This window comes from Enoplosus armatus, chromosome 1 (genome assembly GCF_043641665.1).
Source record: "Enoplosus armatus isolate fEnoArm2 chromosome 1, fEnoArm2.hap1, whole genome shotgun sequence".
Taxonomy (NCBI): domain Eukaryota; kingdom Metazoa; phylum Chordata; class Actinopteri; order Centrarchiformes; family Enoplosidae; genus Enoplosus; species Enoplosus armatus.
Window position 1 is genome coordinate 25,479,798 of NC_092180.1, and position 25,378 is coordinate 25,505,175.

The 25,378-nt window shown below is 41.9% G+C and overlaps 1 protein-coding gene across 1 annotated transcript; it reads left to right on the forward strand.

The window, feature by feature from the left end:
• Positions 1–2,245: 2,245 nt before the first annotated feature.
• Positions 2,246–23,619, forward strand: LOC139287743 (solute carrier organic anion transporter family member 3A1-like). The gene is made up of 10 exons (XM_070908915.1): positions 2,246–2,404; positions 5,630–6,089; positions 18,393–18,491; positions 18,720–18,989; positions 19,165–19,329; positions 19,531–19,729; positions 21,124–21,259; positions 21,450–21,622; positions 22,842–22,906; positions 23,243–23,619. Exons 1-10 carry the CDS (start codon positions 2,246–2,248, stop codon positions 23,617–23,619), a joined length of 2,103 nt encoding a protein of 700 aa, XP_070765016.1.
• Positions 23,620–25,378: the final 1,759 nt, after the last annotated feature.

Below are 25,378 nucleotides of genomic sequence, written 5' to 3' on the forward strand. Positions count from 1 at the left end.
TTGAGAGGTGCTGCAAAGAGGAATGGGTGAAACTGCCCAAAGATAGGTGTGCCAAGCTTGTGGCATCATATTCAAAAAGACTTGAGGCTGTAATTGCTGCCAAAGGTGCATCAACAAAGTATTGAGCAAAGGCTGTGAATACTTATGTACATGTGATTTCTCAGGTTTTTTATTTTTAATAAATTTGCAAAAATCTCAAATAAACTTTTTTCACGTTGTCATTATGGGGTGTTGTGTGTAGAATTTTGAGGAAAAAAATGAATTTAATCCATTTTGGTATAAGGCTGCAACATAACAAAATGTGGAAAAAGTGAAGCGCTGTGAATACTTTCCGGATGCACTGTATGTGTAATGGAGTTCTCGTGTGGCAAGTGTTGAATTTTTAACCATCCTGAAGCCAACTGAGTACATTTCAGGCAAGCATGAAGATAGATTACCTCAGCTAAAGATACTACTGCAATAACGTAACATAACACAACATAACAATTACCAAGATAAAGCCTGCTGCAAAAATGAACACCGTCTCTGGAAGAGCTTCACATCTGTCTCCGATGTTATTTCAGTGTTTTCACTGGACCCCTCCAGGAAATAAAGTGAAGCTTTCAAATGGATTTGCAATGTGATGAGGATCCAGTGGTTGAAATACGACATGGACAAGACGCAAACTAGCTACATGGAGGTGAAAACGGAGAACGTTTTAAATACTGAGCCAGGGAAAATAAAGCTGTCACTTTCAGGTTATTCCAGATATTTAGGAATTCTTAAAACCATTTTGAAATTAAAAGAAGACAGCAGCATTCGGTGTAGTGGACTAATAATACAGCAGTAATAACAAAACACAACTGGCACTTATAGTCTTAACAAAAGGGAAATACAGTGGTAACACAATGGAGCGGACACAATCCGTTCCTCTCCTCTTCCCATCCCACCTGCCTGACTCCTCTCTCTCTCTGTCTGATCTTCTTGGTCATGCTGAAAACGCTCTGCTGCTTTCATGTGACAGAACTGTTGCCGAAGCGTTTCAGCCAACGGACTGAACAGCGGATCCGGTCGCCTCTGACTTCTTACTCCTAGATATCATGACCTTGGTGACTGAGCGTCCCCATCGATATCTCTACATTCTCACCATGAAGCTGCCCGACGCAACCCGAGTCTACTACTCTTGCAGCACCATGGCAACTCCGTTAGAGAAGCCGTGGTGTTTCATGTCTGGCTGCACCTCACCAGACACTGGTGAAGAATCAGAGAGGACAGCGGTGACCTTCTTCTAACTGGGATATCTTCTGGTGAATTACATTATGGCGATGATAAAATAGAAAACAGCAGAGTTGTGCACTAGGCGGCTGGATTATTGTAAGGAAACAAGTGTCAAAACACAAAATAGTATGAATTTGTTGGCCTGAGGCCCCGAAGCACATTGTGAAAGCTATAAGCTGTTCTGGTCTAATGGACAAGTCCTACAGAGGTGGTGTCTGATGTCGGTTTATTGTTTCAGTATTAATCTGCAAAGTAACATAAGATCATAACTAATACCTAAAGATGTGCTGTGTCATTTTATATCCAGTTGATTTGTCAGTGTGTGTGTGTGTGTGTGTGTGTGTGTGTGTTATGGGGATCCTTCAGTGAGTGCTCTGATGAAATGTTGCATTTTTCTGTGGCAATGATCGAGCCGCACAGGTAAAGTGATGATGTGGGGAAACACGTGGACGGGGGGGCCAGAGAGAGAGACAGAGAGAGAGATTCCACCTCCCTCGCCGCGCTTTGGTCTATAGATGGGAGGAGGAGGGGCAGGAGGAGGAGGAGGAGGAGGAGGAGGAGGCGGAGCATCATAACACCGCTTGAAGGACGCAGAGCTGCAGTTCGGAACCGAGCTGAGAAACCAAATCCAGTCGGTACCGGTCCTGGGTGGAGATGTAACATCCCGGATGTGGGGAGACAGCGTCTTGTAGTTCTACGTCGGGTATTAGAAGCCGTCATACATACACATGCGTAGCCTACGTATTTAAATATGATGTAGCCGATACGCACTGGCTGGACAGGCGGTGAAGAGAGGTCGCTGACGGTCTGTGCGTAATGCTGAGTGGACAGCAGTATTTCTCGCTGTATATTCCAGCCTAGACGGGCTTTATTGACCAGAGATCCGCGCTTCGTCCTCTGCAGTGCATCAGTACAACCAGATGCTCTCCGCCGGACCGGACCCGTTCAGTTTCATGCCGTCCAACCCGACCGGAGCCTGAGCCGAAGGATGCAGGTTAAAAACCAGATCTGCACCGAGCGGAGCAGCACCGACGACCCGGAGCAGGATGACAACCAGAAGAAGACCTCGTGCTTCTCCAACATTAAGATTTTCCTGGTGTCGGAATGTGCGCTCATGTTGGCACAGGGCACCGTGGGCGCCTATCTGGTGAGTGTGTGTGTGTGTGTGTGGTTTTTTTTTTTGTGTGTTTTTTTGTGTGACAGAACAGACACCACAGGCACAGTGTTGGTCTGAAGGAACGTCGCATCTCAGTATATCTCAGGTAACATCGGGTTAACCTTCAAACCCGGCACAGGCAGACAGTGAGTAACGATGCGGCGCTCCAGCTGATGCGGTTAATAATCATATTATTCTGATCACATTAGACTGATCACATCCCTCAGCGACCATGGGACGGGGTGCTTTCACTGATTGATGACTTGCTGCGTATTATCCATCAGGCCTATGCACCATCTGCATGACACAAAGCGCGTCACGGCGGCCGTGAGGCTCCACGTTGTTGTTGGAGAATTTTATATGCGTATACGGACGGTCTGCTGGAGGTGCAGGGTTACGAAACACCGGCCGGGAGCTCCATCCAACCTGCCGGGCTCCGCTACTCCCTGCACCCGCCCGCCTCTGTGATGCAGGGGGCCTTTTGACACTGGAGGATATGGGCCTAGGAGATGACGTGATCACCACAACAGAGGCGACAATATTGTCAGAAAAGCGTCCTTTCAGTTTTTTACTCATTTACAGTGAAATTCCAGTGACAGCTCGGTCCATATGAGGTGCTATTTTATGCATTGCACCTCAGTATGCATCTCATTAGACTGATGTTAATAGAAGAGAGACACAGATGGACAGATGGGTAAAATGAGTTAAGGAGCCAAAAAAAAAAAAAAAGATTTCATGCACAATCACTGCTGCAGAGGTGAAATGAAAGTAGCATCCCTAACACCAGACATATTCAGAAAATGGAGATGTGTGATGAATCAGTTTGGAAGTGCACTGGGAGTAATGGTAGCTGTTTATGGTGTGGCCGAAGCCAACCACAGCAGTTGTTAATGTGTTCGTGCGGTGGTGATGTCTCCCTACATTAGTCAGAGTTGGCCCAACCGCTTCCTGTAAATCTGCATAAATACAAACGATGCCACTTTAATCAGGATTATTATTTGCCTGATTAAAGCCAACTCCCCTGATAGGTGTCAGCACAGTCTTGATACTATAAATAATTGCACGTGTAGGTTGGGGCTCTATTTTATTTCTCATGAGGGAGACTTCGTTGTCAAAGTACCCATCTTCATTCAAAGTCATATCAACACAGTCCATTTTAAAAAGAGGCAAGGTCAAAGGTCAGTGCTTGACTCATTAGACCTGGCCTTTATATTGCAGTGTTTTCTCGTTGTTTCATATAAGAAGCAAAACTAAAATCCTAAATTGTGTGGAAATAAACTCTGTGACAACATGAGCTGATGTCCAGGATCCAGGTCATGCTGTACACCATCACATAGAGATGTGGGGAAGGAGGCCTTGTTCGGAAAAAGATGCTAGAACTTGCCTAAAAGAAGATCCTCTTTTATGTTTTGGTGTTTGAGGAAGACTGCAGCTTGGCAGAAACACAGCCGAGTTGCTTTTAATGTGTTTTGCACCAGTCACAAATTTAAAGTGCATTAGAGTTTACCTTGAAGACTGCAGTGGAACTTACTCCTTTAAAGCAGCTTCCCAAACCAAAAGTGCACCTTTAGCAAATCCCGCTGCAGACAAAAGCACTGTGGAGGCACTGCCTATCCTCTCCTGTATAAAATATTGTTTGTCATCATCTTTTGTTCTCTGTCTCTTTTTAATTCAGCCACTTTCTTGGTTCACAGTGTGCCTTTATTTTCTCATTTTCTTTTCAGTAGCACATTATTTGTTTTAAACAAATAAATCACAGTAAAACCTTTGAAGAGGACAGTGCTATAAAGAATCACTGTCAGCACAGCAGCACCTGCATAACAACTTTCAGGATTTCTCTTTTCTGTTATCTAAAGCTCTAAAACAATTTGTACTGTCTGTAACCATCCGAGTGGGTTGTACTAAAATGTCTAAATATAAAAGGTGTAAAACGGCCGTTCTCCATCAGCATCCAGTGTGAGGCCACACATAAATCTTGTAGGACCGCAACGGTAAATCTTAACCCTGTCGTTTAAATTCTGTGACCCCTGAACTGCGTCCTCCCAGCTTGTAATGTCAGGGAACTATGAATTACAACTGTCTGTAATAATTCTCAGTGAACAGTGGACACAAGTGTGAGCTGAATGTTCAGTAAATGTAAAATGACTTTAACTAATTGTCAGGCTGCCAGTCCCACCATGTGTACTGTATGTTGACAGAACTAGGTTAGTGTTCAGCAGTTGAAATTATAGACGAGTGACAGCCATCTTCCTATTTTAGAACTGAATTACAGATTGTTCATCCCTCCGTCATCATGGACTGTAGGTTGGTTCAGCAATTGTGACATTTTGTAGGACAAACAATGAAAATGATAGTGAAAATGGTCGCTAGTTGCAGCCCTACTTTGTGATAAACAACACAACAAGAAATTATTAATTGTCTTATTTTGCAATGGAGTTTGGTGTGACAGGGTAAACAGGATAAGCAATGTAGGAAAAAGATCAATGGATGTTATACATGATCTGTCTGACTTTACTTGCATAGTCCTGGTTAGAGTCTCCTTTTTATCTGCTGTCTGGGGGCTTATACTATATTTTTGCTGTGAATGAATGAATGATTAATAAAAGTTTAAAATAACTCCTGACCAACCTTTCGTCGTCAGTCCTGTAGACGATCCGGCACACATTTGATGCGAGGAGCCAGTTTATCACTTGCACACATCCAGAACACAGCTGGTACAATGTGTTTGTGTCAGTTTCACAATTAGAGCAGCTGCGTGAGGTTTCTTGCCTAAAGCCACACACATGCACATATCCCTTTTCCCAGGTTGGCATCAGGCTAGCCTCAGGGTTGTTTTTTTTGCGGGTGGTGGAGGAGGAGTGTGGGGATGAAGATGTTGGAAGCAGCCCATCCTCATCAACAGGCTGCTGTTGTTGGTTTGGGTGGCAGATGGCTGTTTCTTACCTGCTTTTACAGAATAACACCTGAAGCTCAATGGCCTGTGTGATTATTTGACACATTTAAATGGAACACAAAATATATAAATGTTGGTACAGCAATTAATAGTGTAGAAACGATACACTATTGATTGCTGAATATAAAATCAAGTGTACAAACCTGCATTTATAAGTTTGTGGTTTGTCTTTGATGTCACTGGCGGTCTTAAATGGCTACTAGTTGCAAAAACACTGTATAACACGTGCTCGCTCTGCCTCTCTCTCTCTCGCTCTCTTTCAGGTAAGTGTTCTGACCACTCTGGAGAGACGCTTCAACCTCCAGAGTGCCGATGTGGGCGTCATTGCCAGCAGCTTTGAAATCGGCAACCTGGCCCTCATCTTGTTCGTCAGCTACTTTGGCGCCAAGGCCCACAGACCCCGCCTGATTGGCTGTGGCGGGATTGTCATGGCGTTGGGGGCTTTGCTGTCAGCCCTGCCAGAGTTCCTGACTCATCAGTATGAGTATGAGGCCGGGGACTCGTGGCACGCCGAGGACGGCAGGGACGTCTGCTCCAACAACTCCAGGTCAGAGAACCGAGACTCTGGGTTTAAATGTGGCAACAGGGCCAACACCAACATGATGTACCTTCTGCTGATTGGAGCCCAGGTTCTGCTGGGCATCGGAGCCACACCTGTCCAGCCTCTGGGAGTGTCCTACATCGATGACCATGTTCACAGGAAGGACTCCTCGCTGTATATAGGTGAGTAGCACTGAGATATTGTACAACTAAAACATATAAGCTGATTGTCAAGTCTGTGTTTAGAGGTGTTCAGTACATTTTTAACACTGAATCCTCAACCTAAACAGAGCATACTGAATCACCAGCGCCAATGACCGGATCAAAAGCTTTTTGCTCTGTAGCTCCCATCCCTGCTGACTGAAAGCACCGTTGTCAGCTCAGCTGATAAACAGTCTTCCTTCCTTAGTAAAACTCCACGAAAGCCACAGAAACAATGTGATAAATATGTTGCAAATTTAAACAAATTCAGAATCAGAGACTAAACTGAGGGCCGAACAGTGCCTTCATTTCGCAACGTCATAAGCACTGACAAATGGCAGTGCATTCAATGACATCAGATGTGTCTGTCCTTCCACACCAGAAGAGTGTAAAAAATGATGCAGAAAAATAACATTGACTGTGACAACCACAACAGTGGCTCTGGCTAAGCTCAACTGTACCGCTAATAATCAATGATTTAGAACCCTAGTCCAGCTGTAGCACTAAAAAAGCATAAAAAAACAGAAAAGATCCTTGATCCCCGAACTAAGCAACAACTAGCAACAGCTTGATTCTTCATGCTCTTGCATTGTGGCCAACTTGCATTCCAGATAGCTGGAAGTAATAAAAAAACAAAGGCTAATTGCATAATAAAATCTGCACAATCACAATATCTATCAGTGTGAGTAAATGGGATGATTATGTTGGCATAATTGAAACATGACTGTGACATTAATCATTCACATGTGCACTAAATGATCAACTCTCCTATGTGAGCACAGAGGCTCATTTTAGAATTTTAAGATTACCATATTATAATATACAAAAATCTGATTGCTGATGTGATCTTCACTGAATCATATTTAGTCTTGATTAGTTAGACTCATGGTTAATGACAGGTGCACACGCAGCCCGGTAGGTAAAAGCAGTGGTTGGGAGCTATGACGTGTTTTTGACTTAAGTTAATGTGCAGTGCAATGTATAGAAACAAATGTGGTCACAATTAAATCACAATAAATGGAAAGAGACACCATGACCTGTGAGTAGACTGCTCAGCACATCATACTGCATACAACAACTTCAGTTCCTATGTCCAATGTGCTGAAATGGTTAGTGTTGGTCGTCTTTGTCCGTGGATTTTCTGTGATTGGGGTTTAAATTTGTGTTGTTTGCTTTATTTTAGTTTTAAACATTTTCAACGGCAGTGCCTACCACTGCTCATGCCATCAACTCTTGTTTTTCACGAATGTAAGATACATGCATACACATAAGATACGTAAGATGATTAATATGACAAATTCCTCTGCCTGGTCTCATCAGGGTGAAGAAGTGGCCATTGTGGTCAATAGCGTTGGTTCACTGCAACCTAATGATAGTAATCTACACTTTCTGTTTAGCCTGTCCTCTCCTCTCTTTTAGCCCACATCCAGACCTACTGTGTGTCATGCAGTGTCAGTGTTCGTGTGTGTTCTTTTGCCATTATCATATTTAGTACATCTAACTCACAGACTGAGCTTTGCTGACACTGGCTGGAGTTTGCTCATAGTTTTCTGTCCGGATCAAAACAAGAATATTTTTCATAGCTAGAATAAATATACTTGAATGTGTTTTGGTATCACTGCAATGCACACGAACATCTCGCATTACAAAGTGTGTATTAACATTTTTGCTGTTCTTATTTAGACCGAAAAAAAGAAATACACTTCATTTTTGATTTGAAAAAAAAGTAAGATGCTCTACTATTACTGTCTAGCTACATGTTTCTGTGATACTGCACTGCACAGTATTGACTTAGCTTTGTCCTACCCAGATAATGACTTTGGCCAGCAGATGGAAATATCGCTGGCTATTAAACACGTTAGTTATATGGAGGGGGTTGCATGAGTCCATCAATACTTGTGCCATTTTATGCTTGCCTTTGCTGAATGGTGTCATACACTACCATGTTGCTAAGTATTTAGTGGCTAATTTATGCCATTGGTATTACGCCACAATAAATGGGAATCTTAATGCTACATTCCTTTTCCTCATTTGTGGAAATGTGTGGACTTTTGGGCCACTGTTAGGTGTAACAACAAAATCAAGTACTGAAGGTTAGAGAAGCAGTCTGGTGAACAGAAGATTGTTGACTAATAATTAATTAATTAATCCTATACTTCCTGTATTGTCGTTGGCAGGGAAATTGCGGGTCTGCCCTCTCTCACATAAGTACCCTTGAGCAAAGCACTTTATTCCCAACTGCAGCAAATGCTCAGTGGCCAGCAGCAGAGGACTGCAGTTATACTTACAGCAGGAACCAAGAGGTCGACATAACACACATTACAGCTTGTCTGCCAAAGTTGCCAAGGCAACAGTACAGAGACAGGCACTGAGGCTACAGTATGTGCCATTCCTGTTCTTCTCACCGCTCAGCGACCCGCTAGTAGCAGAGCTCCATCTGGGGAGATGGAGAGAATGAGACAAAGGAGGGAAGAAAAAAGGCCAGAATCTATAATTATTATAATTATTAAAATAAGGAATGTCAATGCAAACATTTAATTTGTGCTATTTTTTCAATAATAGAATTTCAGCAAATAATTAAGACTGCCAAAACTTGCGAGTAACAAGCAACTGTGGTGGGTTGGCTACAATTTATTTGGGAAAATACGCTAGTCAATCTAAAACGTTAGAATAATTAAACGCAAGAATAATCTTATTTGTATTGAATCAGTAATTATCAGTCATTGTTATCCACCCTGAAATTCCATATCAGTGCGTCTCTGCTTATTGCGGTTTGACACTCAATTGCAAATTTTACAGTTAGATATGACGTTCAATTATTGTATGGTAATGTATACTGGTAAAATCATCATCACAATAAATCTTAAAGAGCTGATGCAGCGATAAGTCAAAGCACAACTGTTGTTTATGTTATTCTGTAAGAGTTCTTGTACTCTCCTGCAGCTCTTCTTCTTGTGGATTTGTTAGTTTGCGCATATGGGAGGAAAAAAAAGGCACTAAAAGAAAATAAAAATACAGTATTGTCGGCTACCATGTGGCTAGTTGCTCCTCCTCACAGGCTTCTCTGCTAGTCCCTGGCTAGTTGCGTTGTCCCTGCTTGCGTTTCAATGCAGACCTCTTGCCGGGTGAGAAGGCCTGCGGTTTGTTTTGTGCATGCTTTGATCTGTACAGTCTCTGCCAGCAGCACTCAGTAGAGGAGATGGGGGAGGGAGGGAGGGATGGACAGAGGATGGGGGAGAGGAAGGAGGGCAAACAAGGCTGCCACAGCACCCAACAACCCACCCTACCCCCGCTTGGCTAGAGGCCAACTCATACCAGATGCCTGATGTTAGACATTACACTTGATATTCATTTTTAGAACATTTAAAGGAGTTCACTGCACGTCACTGAATGTGATTCGCTAATCCTACGTTGCCTCGTCATAATGTCATAAACCATCAGCACAACTACACATTTAACATCTCTAAAATGTATTTATTCCTTATGTAAAAGAGCTAAAGTAACAAACAATTTTAGAATACATCACATCCATCAGTGCTGGTTCAGTGGTTATCATTGTGGCCTCTTCAGGAAAGTCCTGGGTTTGAATCTCTGGTAAAAATGTAGTAATGACTACTGAGTACTCATTGGTCAGAACTTGACGGGGGGGTTGCAGCTGGTGTGATGATGTTGCAAGGTGGTCTCTAGTTTTTTTGCTACAGCATCTGTTTATCTGTTTGGTAAATGGCACAAAAAAATCTCATATATTGAAATTCAATTTAAATTATAGCAAGACAAAGAGTCTACAGCCATGCTAACATGCTCACAACGATTATGCTAACCTGCTGGTGTTTAGCAAGTATACTGCTTAGCTTACCATGTTCATCATCTTGTTAGCATGCTAACATTTGCTAAATAGTGCTACACACAATGTCCAGCTGAGGTTGACGGGAATGTGATTAGCTTTGCAGGTAGTTAGTCATAAACCAAATACTGCACTAACTGGAATTTTGACCTCATAGTGGTGCCAGATGAAAAGTAAGTTATTCAAATTTGTCCTGAGGGGAATATGAATGTCTGAAAAAAATTGAATGGCAACCCATCTAACAGTTGTCAAGACATTTCACGCAAAACCACAGATGTCAACCTCATGGTGGTGCTAGAGAATCACCAAACTCGGGAGTATTCATCTGGGGACCATGAATGTCTGCACAAAATCTCATGGCAATCCCATCAAATCATGACTGACCAACATTGCCAAAATATGAACTATTTAGAAGTATTCTGGCATGAGTTTTGACAGCAAAAAGGAATGACTAACTGTGATTTCAGTTGGACTTCTTAAGAGTCAGAACTGCCTGTAAGCAAGAATCTGATTGTGTTTGTCTGCTTATGTTAGCCCTGTGATGAACTGGATCTGACAGGCCAGACAGTCAACCAAGGACGTCTCTTAACTGCAATCCTTAAAAAAGTACCATCATTTGCTGCTCTTTTCTCGCTCTTCACCTGTCATAAATTTTGCATACATTGCATTTTGGACTGAAACCTTGACTCTGATTTGGTATCATGGCCGCTGTGCTATGGCTTGGCTCAGTGCACAGCAGCCTTTGCCAGCCCATAAGGAACTGTTTCTTTCATAACATCCCCCAAGCCTCTTCCTTTGACACTTACATATAGTCTATTATTCTTTTCTCTCCACCACCCCCTCTCTGTTCTCCATTTTTTTTGACAATCCAGGCATATTGATTGCCATGGTTACCTCCTACAGTGTGACTGCTGGGTCGTCTGTTGTGGCTCGGTAATTGCATGGAGCCCGGTCTTTATACAGCAAACATGTGTTATGTGCTGGTTAGTATTTCTTCTGCTTCCTCTTCCCAGTCTCAAGGAAACGTGACAGAGAAGCAGTTAAGAAATGTTTAGCAAATATCTAACCAAATGATTAAATATTAAAGCAGCAGCTCTCCACAGACTCGCTAAGAAACCAGATGATAGAAAGAGAGGCTGCTCTGTTGTGGCCACATCTTCACCCCACATGGATCAATACTGCCTGAATGAGAGATTCAGGACACTGGGAATACTCAAGAGCGAAACCAGGAAACACTTTCCAGTTGTCATGGCACAAGTCCCCCAGCATGCACCTGTCCTGTTTCTGTTCTGTCAGCAGCAGGCTAGTGAAAAAGAAACAGACACTATTTTTTTCAGTTAGCTGGCCATCAGATCATTGTGCCTTCTGGCAGATGGAAAAAAAATAGACAATAAACAAACAAAAATTGGAGTAATGCAGCAGTGATACACTGCTGCAATAAAGAGCAGGATCTGAGGGATGAAAAGTGTCCAGACTCTGCAGACATGCTAGCAGCACAGCAGCCTTTGAACAAAAAAGCTAAAGTCAGCATGTTAACACGAGCACAAAGATAATATCACCTTGCTGATGTTTAGCAGGTATAATGTTTACAGTGTTCACCATCTTCATGCTTTTTGCATTTGCTAGTTAGCACTTAACACAAACTAAAGCTGATGTTGCAGGTTCGGTCATAGACTAAAGCATTGGACAAATTAAAATTTGACCAAATGATGACACTATATGAGAGTAATGGGATCACCAAAGTTATTAGGATTCATCTTCTGGGTACTATGGATATGTGTACCAAATTTCATGGCAATCCAACCAATAGTTGTTGAGGTATTTCAATGAGGACGAAAGTGGTTGACCCACCGACCGACCGACCGACCAACGGTGCCATGCACATGATGTTGAATATGTGTGTGTGCATACGGTATATATTCATCCCCATTAAAGTTACAGTATATCCACATCAATTTAATATTTTAAGCCTTGTCGCGTAGCTTACATGATCAGCAGTGATACATTCCTGATCGGATGAGAAGATGGCCTCCCACAGAAAGACTACCCTGCTCCTGAGCTCTGTTGACTACAGTATAATGTCCGAGCCGCATTGTAATTGGATTATTGATTGCTGTCTACTGCTTGACTGATACCCCGGGGTGAAGGCAACTAACCCCCCTATCTATTGTATCGCTCACAGAACCTCCAATGGAAAAACAGCTATTCAATTAGAGTAGTCATGCTCTGTGCCTTTTTCACCATAATGTAGCCCCAAATAGTTTCTGCTTTACATCCTAATGGGTATGTGGTGCTGTGTAAATGTTTGTATCTCGCTAATGGAAGATTTAAATCTTGCTTTGCTATACAGTGTACAGTCTGTGTGAGCACCACAGCAGCATTACACTGTATAGACTCAGTAGTGCCTCCAGTTTCCATGCATTCGCATTTGTCTGTGGCATGCCTCCAGGGATGGCAATGTAGGCGTGTTGGTCAGTCCACAACTTTGGTCCCTCCATCAACGTGTGGTTTGCGATGACATTAAGATATTCATGGGGCCCAGAGGATGAATCCTAATGATTATGGTGGGCCTCACTTTTCGTCTAGCACCACCAAGAGGTTCACATTTGTGATGTTGAGTCAAACGTTGCACCAACTATTAGACTGCCATGACATTTGGCACACACACACATTCATGTTAACCCTAGGGATGAATTGTAACAACTTTGGTGAACTCTTCCTCTAGCGCCGGTTTGGACAGGTTTATTTTGTGCAATGCTTTGTTTTAAGACCAATACTTCCAAAATGACATTCCCATCAGCCTCAGCTGTACTTTGTGTTCAGACTGGACAACAACAGGAATGTTTAAGGTCTGTAGCAGAGTGCTAAATGGCAGCAACAATACAGTATATTATTATTACAGGAAAGTACAGTAATCTATAGTACAGAACAGTGCAGCAGAGTAAAAGAGCAGTCGGAGCCTGAGGGGTCAGCGTCTCTCCCTGCCTCATATCTTAGCCTCAATTCATCGCTGTAATGCGTGTAATGAAGCGCTGTGAGGCTGCAAGTTGAGAGTCCACTGCAGCAAAATGTTTTTACTCCAGTGGAGTTATTACTCTTCCACTGTGGGACAGCAGAGGAAGGAGTGGACGCTGACTCAGCACACACTGTCTGTTCAGACTGGCCCGGGTTGTTTTATATGTGCACCTTTCAGGAGCACCTTTGCCAAGATACAAAGTGCCAGTGATTGAACCGTGCCATAATGTGAGTCTGAGTGAGAAATTATTCATGCGCTGGCAGTGTGACCAGGTAGAGGAGCCCTGCCTCATACGGCGTGACCTTGCCTCTGCTGCATTCATTACAGAACACAGGCGGTTACAATGGACAATGGACAACAATGGGAACGACCAGGTGACTACCGTTGGCTGATATTGTTATTCCAAAAGAACTCTATACAGATCAGTTTGGTAGCTTGTTGTAGTGAAAGTGGGTAAACTGAGCTACCCTCTATCACATTCCTGGTTTTAAATACGTGCTGAGTCTTCAGTAAAATCATTTTTTGTCAAGACTGTAGCTGCCAAGTGAGGACACTGAGGTCGTGTACTCAGTGTTTTTTCTAGGAATGTGAGGGTTTTAGCCCCCTGAATGGGAGTTTACTGTACGTTATACAGACGGTTGTATTTTATAGGCACATTTTTAGACTCAGTATACTTAAATGTAACTATGTTTTAGCCAATGAACAAATTAGGCAAGATAAGATGAAACTGTATCGATCCCCAGGAGGAAAATTGAGCAAATTAAAATATAAGTAAATGAAGAATTGACGAGAATGTATTTCAGCCAGCGAGAAGAAGGCTTTGAAACAGTATCACAGAATTTAGACCTTCATGCTGGGACAGAAAATGTGTAGAAAATGTAACTGATCAAATAATAAACAAATAGAATACGAATATTTGTGTGTATAGTGTCATCTGTCACAGTGGACTTACACCACAAAACTGACTCACCATTGTAAACCATAGATGAGTGTAAAACGCTCTCCCTGGCATTATTCACTCCTCATATTCTCTGTAAATAACCGTTCAATGAGTCAACACGGTTAGATATCTAGCAAGCTGTTGGCTTGACATTTGTACGTGTGTTTGTGGTGTAAATCATTTATAATTGTAATTTTGATATTGAAAGTATTCAGTACATTTCATGTTTATTAGTAATACTAGTATTTTAAGAAAATGTTACAGACCTTATATATATGTTATATATGTAGTATTAAACACACCTAGAGCTACACAAGCTCACAGTAAGGAGGACCTGTCAAATCCTCTACAAGCTCTCAGCTTAAGTGGAGTGTCTCTACCTGCCATTTCCAAATGACTGGGTCAGACAAGCTGGCGGAGTTTTGCATGGAGATCTTAGTCATCTCTAAAGCTTTAAGATTTCCCAGAGTGTCTGTACTTTAATAAATGATATATTTCTCTTCCAGTTGGTTTCAGTCATCTCGGTTCATGTGGCACGAAGCTACAAGTGTGAAAGGAATAAGGAATAAAATAAACTCATCTTCCATCAGTTTGTTGTCCAGCGTGTGTCGCTCAAACGCAGCAGGTATAAAATAGTGTCAGGTAGGACACAATAGTCTGTTTTTTTGCATAGAAACAATGGAAATCCATTAGGTTGTCTCTGGAAATAATTTATGATGCAAAGCATCTCCAGGGCAGAGCATGTAATGCTAAAACAGCCCACAATGTGTTTGAGATGGGTGTCAGATTTAATGCCCCCATATCAACCAACAGTTTTCTCTGCCCGTCTTTCTTGTGGTATAATGGCTATGAGCATTTCAGCTAAAAACCGCTCTGGACAAAAAATAAAAAACTGGTTTATAAAACTTCTCAAAATCGATTTAATATGCAACAGCCTCCTGGTCTCAGAGTACAGCATTGCAAACATCTCAAATCACAAATTAAGAATATGGTTCCAAACTAAGATTACCGTTTTTTGGGAATTTTTAAACTGACTGAGAGCACTTTGTTTTAACTGATGGAGGTAGTTTTTAAAGGATAATTAGAAACAAGCCCTTGAATAAGGCTAGGCTGTATTTTTAAACCTGGGCCCTATTTTTTACACATTTTGGTGTCTAACCCTGACAGGCTCAGATTGTTGTTTTAAGTGTCTGACAACATTATGGAAAGGATCCCCACAGAGATAGACCTTTTTGTTAAAGGGGACCTATTATGCTCATTTCCAGCTCTATATTTTCATTTCGTGATTCCACTAGAGTAGCTTTGCATGATTCACAGTTCAACAAAAGTCCTGATTTATCTCATACTGGCCCTTCATGCAGCCCCTCAGTTCACCCCCTATCTGAAACAAGCTGTCTGAGGAAGACAACAAAAAGGATGTTACTCTTTAATAAAAAGGTCTATCTCTGTAGGGATCCTTTCCATAATGTTGTCAGAATAGCAATCTGAGCCTGTCACTGGCAAAAACAAGCAATTGCCCTCAAGGATTACATTGCAGCCTGTTTGAGGCTGCCGGTTGAGGCGATCTACTGGACCAATTCCAAAACTTTGGGTAACTATTACTCAGGTTTAAGATGACCAGAATTTCCCTTTAATGATGAACTTATTGTAATCATGTTTATTTTCTCCAAAATGCACACTGTAGTTTCTATTGTTTTAGAAACATTCAGGGGTTCTATCCCTACCGTCCTGCACAGGTGTTGCTGTTTTTCTACCCAAGGGTGCTTCATGGACTGTTTTCATAAATAAGCTTTCACAGGATGATCCCTCTCAAAGGCAAGTTCTACAGTTGTGACCATTTCCCTGCCCCTTATCTTGCTGATTGCATGTTCCTGAGGTGTGTTGTGCAACTGTAACTCAACTGAAGACACTGAAAGCATCGGCAGCTTTCGTCCATACACTCTGAGGCAGAACTGCAATCATTGCAAAGTCAATAAATCCTGAGGGATTTACATGCTGCCTCTAATGAGCAATCAAAAAGGATTAAACCAATCCTTTGAAAATTAACCTCAGAGGCATTGAATTTTATAATTCATGTATTTAGAAATGTGTGCACGTCGTAATTCCAAAATTGTTGCAGTGGTTTTTCAAAGTTTGGCAAACTACAATGCGGCAACTTTTGTTTTGACAGTGCAATACCCATTTCATCACTTTAAAGTCATTACATCTGCTAAAATGTTCTATAATTTTACAGGATTAGACAATTTAGGGGGAAATCACTGGGTTTTGGTCACACCTAATACATAAATGTACCATTGTATAATCACATAAAGATATACTCCCATACAATTTGTGCATGTTTAATATCAAAAACAGTTCCTGAAGGTCACAATCCATAAATGTAATTACAATTTTAAGCAAAAGTCTCTGCCATTTATTATTACTGAAAACCTAAAATTACACAATTGATTATAATTTCGCATTATTTAAAATATTATTAGTATTTTTCAATCTTTCACTTTGCTTTCAGATATGTGAGTCAAGAAAATACAATATTCGAAATCTGTATATCGTTTTTACTACACAGTAATAAAAGTTTGACTGTAAAGCTCCAGCACCTCACCACATACACTCCTTTACTGCCATGAGCCTTCACTCGCGTCTCCAAGGGAATGGCGTCAGATCGACCAACTGTTGAGTCCAAACAACAGGCTGGCATCGGTCCTGAATGCTTTCCTGATGGGTGTTCAGCAGCTGTTGCTTAAGGATTAGGAGCACTCTGTCTTTTCTCGCAGCGTAGCAAAGCTTACCGGTAATTCTCCGTCATCATGCTCATTGCTGCTATTGTCATCAGCTGTTTCACTTTGAAGGCCACTTCAGGCTCTCAACCTATTCCAACGTGTTCGGGAAACAGTAAAGCTGGGTGTGCCCACAGTGAAGTTTAGAGAATATGGAGCTTTGCTGTATTGTTGTAAGATTGGTTGGGATCTACCATTTTCTGCTGCTTCACTGCTATTTTTGCTTGTGTGTGTATGTGTGTGTGTGTGTGTGTGTATTTGCAGCCTCCCTGCATCACATACATTATAGATTAGCTGTGTTGTCCTGTGTTTGTCTGTGATTTGATCCTAGTGGAAGGCAGAGTTGGAGGTGGGAGGTTGTTCATTGGTTGGCTGTTGAGTTGGCCCTGGTGTAACCCCAGGCCTCCTCTGTCACCTGAATTTAGCCCAGCTGGCATCAGGGACTCTGAAATGAAACTAGCGGCGTGGCTTCAGTGGTACCACAATGTGGTATCTGGTTTAGTACTAAACCAGATACCACATTGTGAAATCTTTACAAGACTGTTACGTCCACCTTTATGTAAATAGATACAACAAATGCGGCTTATGAAATAAAAGATGATTATTGATAAAATGTGTTTTTGTGCTGAAGCAGGTTTTCAAAAAGCTGGTTGAAACAATTTTTCTTCTACTGTGGAGATTATCTTTAGAAATGGATTGATAGCACTATGAAAAATGGAGCCGCCATTCCGCTCCCAGATTTATCGCTGGTGATAGCCGCAGCACTAATCATTACATCCCTCACAGAAAAATTGACTGGCCCTCTCTTTTCTATCGGTAGCGAGCAGCTTCCTCTGCTATTAGCAGTCAGGCTACTGGAGCTCACTCCTATTGTTCCACTTACCACCAGCATGGATAGCTGCGTTTCATTGCCACACACAAACACACACACACACACACACACACACACACACACACACACACACACACACACAGTCCTGCACAGTCTGCTGTTGTTTACTGGAAACCTCTCAGCCTCTCTGGGCCAAAGCAGGGCAGCTTTGCTTTCAAGAGAAAATCACCCAGAGCCTCTGCATCAGTGGATCCCCACTGCTCTTACATTAAGAACCCATTTCCTGCTTGATTATTTATGACCCTGCTGGATAATCTAGACTTAGATCAATTACGCTGTGCAACCTATGAGCTGCATATTACAGTGACAGTGAATAAATCTGTCGGGGGGGGGACATCTGATGAAATTTAAAGTCCCTTGGCATGAATTCAATACTTAATCTTTCCTTGAACAGAACACATTTTGTTCTCAGTCATACGGTGGATTTAACAACACAAGTGTTCCCTGCGGTAGGAAGCTCCACGTTACCACATATTTAAGAAAAGGGCCCTAGTAATAGACACTTTACAGTCTTGATACAATGCTGCCCTCTGCTGAAAGATTAAGTGAAATTCATTTACTGTATTCATTCTTCAGTTTATTTCTTGGCCTCTAGTTTCTGGTTGATGGACAGTTGGAAGTTTTCTCATCTCTGTATCAGCTAAGCTAAGCTAAAGTAAACGCAATTAAAATACTCTAATCAAAAATAACAGTGGATTTTATGACATTGAAGCACTGAGTATATATGAGTTATATGAGTTTTTGCTGTTGCTGCTTCCATTTTAACTGACCATGCTCTCTTTTCTCTCTCTCTCTCTCTCTCTCTCCGCCTTGCAGGTATTTTATTTTCAACATTAGTGTTCGGCCCAGCCTGTGGCTTCATCTTAGGTTCTGTCTGTACCAAAGTCTACGTTGATGCTGTCTTCATCGACACCAGTGAGTCGGCAGTTGGTTTTTATTTGCATTTCTTTCGATACATCTTTGAATTTTGTTTGTTTTCAATGCAATAGTTATATTTGTATTGCCCCTACTGCAAAAATGAAGACCACAAGCAGAATTTACTTGTACTGAAATCCAATTTCTTCACATTGATCTGTGAAATTTTATCTTACAACATCATTCAACATCCATCCATTGTGGTAACCTCCCCCACCTCCTGTCCAGGTAAGCTGGACATCACCCCAGATGACCCTCGCTGGATCGGGGCGTGGTGGGGCGGCTTCCTCCTCTGCGGTGCCTTACTCTTCCTGTCGGCCCTCTTCATGTTTGGCTTCCCCCAGGCGCTGGATGAGCAGGACATGGACGGTGGGGGGGAGAGTGAGCAGGCCATGCTGCCTCCTTCCCTGACCCTGGAGTACCAGGGCTCTAAACCCAACGGGGCCATTCATGGCTTCGATATAAACAGCGGACTCTCCGTTTGTGAGCATCTGAGAGGTAAAGAGGAGCACAGAAGGGAGGAGAAAAAAAAAATCATTTTGATCAATGAAAAATCTCAGTTCAAAATGTTCTCTGTCCTTCCTGTCCCTCTTCTCTGTTCCTTTCTCTCTCTCTTTCTCTTCTACCACTGATCGTATCCTCTTTTTCTCAATTTTCTTCTCCATTGACCCAGTAATCCCCCGGGTAACCAGGCACCTGCTCTCTAATCCGGTGTTCAGCTGCATCACGCTGGCAGCCTGCATGGAGATTGCTGTGGTTGCGGGCTTTGCCGCCTTCCTGGGAAAATACCTGGAGCAGCAGTTCAACCTCACCACCTCCTCAGCCAATCAGCTGCTAGGTAGGCAGATCATAATCTTGTCTGAGTGGAGGGCAAACCTTTTTATGTTTCCAAATTGTTGTTACAGTCAAAGCGTTTCACCATTAAACCATCAGGACAGCAGAGGCAGGTTAAGATTATATCGTGCAGTGCAGAAACCTCTATTAAAATGCCAGCAAACATTTTTGGGAAACATTGGACATCCTCGTCTTTCCTCCGCAGGTATGACGGCCATCCCCTGTGCGTGTCTGGGCATCTTCCTCGGGGGGCTGCTGGTGAAGAAGCTGAACCTGTCGGCTCTGGGCGCTGTCCGCATGGCCATGCTGGTCAACCTGGTGTCCACTGCCTGCTACGTCTCTTTCCTCTTCTTGGGCTGTGACACGGGACCTGTCGCCGGGGTTACGGTCGCCTACAGCAACGAGTAAGCGGGGAAACCTACTGATGTGAATGAGGGGTCTTTTCAAGAACCAAAGTGCTCTAGTCATTCTAGTCATAGTATAGCTTGTATGCAGTGTTTCAAGAAACATATTCTAGTTATGCGTGACATATACTTCAAACATGCAAATGCTAAAATAATATGCTAATATAAAAAAAAATATATATATATATATATGTATATATATATATATCAACTGCTCTCACTTGGTCAAAAAAGAAATTCACTCACAACTTTTTTGTTTAGATACAGCTATTATGACTTCTACCATTTCTGTTGACATTAATAGTGTGTTAATGCAGCATTCAAGTTAGACTTCAAGTTGGTAAAAAAAACCCATCATTCTTGTCACTTTGAGAAAACATGGTCAAGCTGAGAGGTCTGGTTGATGATTTATTGAGTTTCTCACCATAAATGTGCGTTAACGCTAAAATATCAGCAATACTGCGTATCTTTAATATGATGTCTCAGACGACAGATAACAGGTCTATGCATTCTCAGTGTCTATTGTGCTTCGATGATTCCACACTGAATCACACAGGGCAGAAAATTGCTTCTGCACTGCACTCTGTGGGTTGAAACCTTGAAGCAGTGGTTCCCAACCTTTTTTGCTTATGACCCCTTAACCTCCTAAGACCTGGCATCCACATGCGTGGACATCACATTTTGGGTTATACCATAATACTTAATTCTGCTTATATGGAAATTCAAAATTGTCCCCGTATGCGGAACCACATCATGTCAACAGATGATGCTTAGTTTTTATACTTATCAGGTCCCAATAAGCCCAAATAGCAAAGAGAAATTAAGATAGAGCTTGGGTCTTAGGAGGTTAAGACAAACCAATGTATACCTGCGACCCCTCGTCACAAGGTGCATGTTTATGTGTTGTGAGTAGTTCAATTGAATTTTTGGGGTCAGACTGTTTTATTGAAATAATTTCAATAATATTTCACAAAGAAAAGCACAAATTAGAGAAAACTGGGAGAAATAAATGTAATTCTGTGTAGGAACATTTCGTTCTCTTATTTCCTCCCCTGATAATCAACTCATGACCCCCTTAGATTCATCTTGTGAAACCACTGCTTTAAAGCATGTTTTTATTCTTGTGTGGAAATGCTTTTACACTGATTACATTGTGCTGTTAGTGTACAATGGTTGAATATTCAGCCCTTAGAATGCCACATGCAATTAAGCGCTGATTTACTTCATGTCTGTGCAGGGTCAACATGAAAAACAAGCTTGCAGAAGACGTTAACTTTGATTGTCAAATTGTTCCTGTGGTTGTTTCCATTTGATGTGAACATATACATATATGTATATATATATATGTATATATATACACACACTCCTGACATGACCTTTGACCTCCTCCATAGGACGTTGCAGTCCTGGCAGCGACCTGAGTCAGCGTGCATCAATAACTGTAACTGCTACACAGCGTCAGTGAGCCCTGTCTGTGGTTCCAACGGAGTCACCTACCTCTCAGCCTGCTTTGCTGGCTGCACCAAACCAGTGAGTGGAGATGTTAACACCGACTGAAACAAGCTGTGTCTTGACTACCTTGGACACTGGAGAGAACTAAATGACAGGGACAAGAAACATACATATACATACATACGTAAAGTGCAGCAGTACTGCTTTAGATCTCTGTATTCAACGTGGGATAACAGCGTTTTGATCTCATTTCTCGTCTTTGTGTCAGAACCTGACCAGCTGTACGTGTATATCCAGCACCAGTGAAGACGCGGTGGCTTTACCAGGGAAGTGTCCCAGTCCCGGCTGTCAGCAGGCCTTCCTCACCTTCCTATGTGTTATCTGTGTGTGCAGCATGATCGGAGCTATGGCCCAGACACCCTCTGTCATCATCCTCATCAGGTAAGGAGACATGCTGCTATACATGGACTGCCCACAAGAGGGAGCTGTTGACATTCACGGCTGATCAAAGGCACAATGATTATGCATTATGTTGTATACAGCGTCAAAGAACGTTGTAGGGTGCAGAGCTGACAGATGAGCAGATGAGTATGAATATCATACTACATAGATATAGTAAACAATGCATATCTGTCTATATATTAAAGAATACTTTGTGTTAATTACAACTTGGGTCTTATTTTCATACTTGTGGCCACATTTCAAAAGAAGTGCAATATTATTACATTTAGAATAACATTGTACTGACCAACTTAACTGCTGTCATCTGGGAACATGGCAACCTTGCAAAAAAGAACACGAGCAATCAGAGGATTATTCAGGTTTTTAAAAAATCAGCTCAACATTTTGGGAAATACGCTCAGTTGCTTTCTGGCCAAGAGTGAAGATTGTACCTCTCTCATGTGTCTATAGTAAATATAAAGCTTCAGTCAGCTTGCTGGTTAGCTTAGCTTAGCATAAGACTGGAAATAGCTAACCTGGCTCTGTCCAAAGAAATCCACCTTAAATCATATCTAAAGCTCAGTAATTAACACAGTATATTTTATTTTCTTAACCTGAACAAAAACTGAAGTGTAAAAACAACAAGTTTTCGGGGGAGTTATGTGCAGGAGTGTTTGTTGGCAGGGCACCAAGTCACCGTGAGGTTGCCAGGAGACTGGAGAGTGCTACAAACTATTGTTTGTCAAGAAGTAGTTACACTACAGATTTTTTTAACTTTGAAGAGAGCCAGGCTAGCTTCCCCCCTTTGTTTCCAGTCTTTACGCTAAGCTAAGCTAAGCTAACTGGCTGCTGGCTGTAGCTTCATTTATTGGACAGATATGAGAGTGATATCAATCTAACTCTCGATATGAAAGCAAATAAATATATTTCCCAAATGTCTAACTATTTTGTCAAACGAACACCCACGTTTCAAGCAAAGTGCCAAACTGTCCGATGTACACATCCATCACATTTCATAGACCAATTACCAATTACTGTGTTTGCTGCAGTGAGGAAAAATGACCAATATTTTTGTTGTGCTCACTTTCTGTTGTACCTCCAAATAAAGTGGTTGGTATTCTGGCTGAACTGTTGGCTTGTTTACAATCTGTCTGTTTTCAAACTCAGTATGCAGCTCTCCAGTTCACTCCATTTATGCCAATTCTGTCTTTGTTTTCAGAACTGTAAGTCCAGAGCTTAAATCTTATGCCCTTGGAGTTCTGTTCCTGCTCCTGAGACTGATAGGTAAGAAATTGCACATATTCACTTTGTATATTTTACTGTCATGTGTGTATATTCACTCAATTCTTTGTTCTTCATTTGTATTTGTACACATTCTGTAATAAGTCTGCTGTGTTTGTCATATCTGTCGTGTTCATCACATGTCCGCTGTTGCCCTGTAGTTCTGCTCTGTGATGTAAATGTCAGAGCAATTTTTCTCTTGGGTGAAATGAACTTCATCTGTCTCCCTGTGTGGAAATATATAAATATATATATTTATATTCAGGAAATCTGAACTCAAACTGGTGTGCTTTTTGACCTTTTGACCTGCTGTCTGTCCACCATCCCCTCCTGCTCCAGGCTTCATCCCTCCTCCTCTGATCTTCGGCATGGGCATCGACTCCACCTGTCTGTTCTGGAGCACTGTCTGCGGTGAGAAGGGAGCCTGCATGCTGTACGACAACGTGGCCTACAGGCACCTGTACGTCAGCATCGCCATAGTCCTCAAGTCATCGGCCTTCATCCTGTACACCACCACGTGGCAGTGTTTGAGGAAGAACTACAGGAAATACATCAAGAACAGCGAGGGTTACCTCACGCCCACCGAACTCTTCGCCTCCAATGTGACTCTGGACAATTTGGGCAAGGAGATCACCCAGAACCCAGCCAACAGGACAAAATTCATATACAACCTGGAGGACCACGAGATGTGTGACAACATGGAGTCAGTTTTATAGTGGTGGTCTGTACTGAGACTGCAGACTGGGAGCTGAGGCCGATAAAGTGCACCTGATCTGATGTGCGATGTTCCTTTGGGGTCGTATCAGTTTAGAAGGATGTTCTCAGTGAGGGTCTTACCTTCTTATCACCCAAAACATCATACATAATGAAAAAAATGAAGAGATGTTTCCCAAAATGCTCTATATCCACATTGCACTACTTTTTTTTAAACTAAAATACAGATCATCTGGTCCATTTTTGTCAGACAAAATCATTAGTTGACTTTTTCTTTCCGTTGTTTTGGGCATTTCTTTCCTTGAGATTGACAGCAAACATGTGGAAAGAAAGTAGGAATGACATGCAACAAATGCTCCCTGCTGAATTTGAACAAGGGACGTTGCAGTTAACGCATCACACCACTAATCCACCAGAACTTCTTTAGTTCAACTTCATCAACAGTTCTGTTCAAATTGCAGTCATATTAGATTCATCACGAGACCAGACTGTTTAAGAAGCAGAAATCTGAAATTTTTGGTTATTCATTAGCTTTATTAGACAGTTTATTTTCCTTTAGAAGGAAGTACTTCTCAGGTCCAGATGTCAGATACAAAGGAGGACAGTTAGCATGGTTGTTCATCATTAGATGATGCATATATTAGCTCATGGTTGGAGCCCTTTTCCAGACACACAGAACATACAGTCATAACTACAAGGCCACCCTACTACAGACTGATCACTCAATTCTTAAGTTTAACATAACAAATTATTGAAAATAGATGCATTGACTACAGGGTTCCATGTAGGCACATCACACAAGAAGCAAAGGAAAACCAACAAATCAGCAGCAGCAACAAGATATAGGAGTACAGGCCCAGGAACAGGCATAATCCCAGTATTTGAAAAAATATTTCGATCCCTCTACCCCAAAAACACATTTCTTTAGTCTTAACATAAACCAAAACCCAGATACAGTAAGCAATGGAAATGAATGGAAGATGTAGTTTTGCAAATACATCATATTGGTAAATTTATCGTTACAACCGATGTCCGTTTTGGTTTGTGCTACGAGTTATTTTGCAGGAGTAGAGGTCACGGCGCCTCAAAGGGTGGATATCCCATTTTGGAACCAAACTCTTCAGTTTGAGTTGCACATATTGTTCAGAAAAAGAAATTACTCTTTCTCAATAGCTTTCAGTGTAATTGGCCCGTTCTTGTTGTAGAAGGCATTTTACAACATTTGTTGAAGGTAGACGAGTTTTGAACCAGTATGTAATAATTATCCCTTTACTGTGTCATAGTGAGGAGTTTTGCTATGAATCCTAGATGAGATTCTGAGACTAATTTTCTGTTTCAGAGCCACAGAACTATCTTTTTTTTTCACACCATTTTGTTGATATTCAGTCTTTTCTCTTGGCCATTTATAGAAATTAGGTGCAACTTCCAAAAGCAAACTTTAAAAATAGAATGTCCGTCTAGGTGTGTTTAGTTGATGATCTTACCAAAAGCAACGGACTATGTGAGAGGATATAGGAGTTAGATGGCCCTCCTGCGAATGGTCGGACAAGACACATATGAGCTGATTTAGTAACTGAACCTGTGGCATTTCAATTACATAACTATCTCTCGTACCACCATTATAATTCTGCCAGGAACACTCGTGTTAATGGCAAATCGAGACAGAAATACAGATTGACTTGGTGGTGTAATTCTACTCTTGGGGACGCCCCCTGCAGCAGTAATGCATGGAATACATAGCAACATGATAAATAACAAGCT

Coding starts and splice junctions, on each gene's coding strand:
- LOC139287743 (XM_070908915.1), top strand. CDS start 2,246: ATGCAGGTTAAAAACCAGATCTGCACCGAGCGGAGCAGCACCGACGAC. Junction 6,090..18,392: donor GGACTCCTCGCTGTATATAG/GTGAGTAGCACT, acceptor TCCGCCTTGCAG/GTATTTTATTTTCAACATTA. Junction 22,907..23,242: donor CCTGCTCCTGAGACTGATAG/GTAAGAAATTGC, acceptor CTCCTGCTCCAG/GCTTCATCCCTCCTCCTCTG.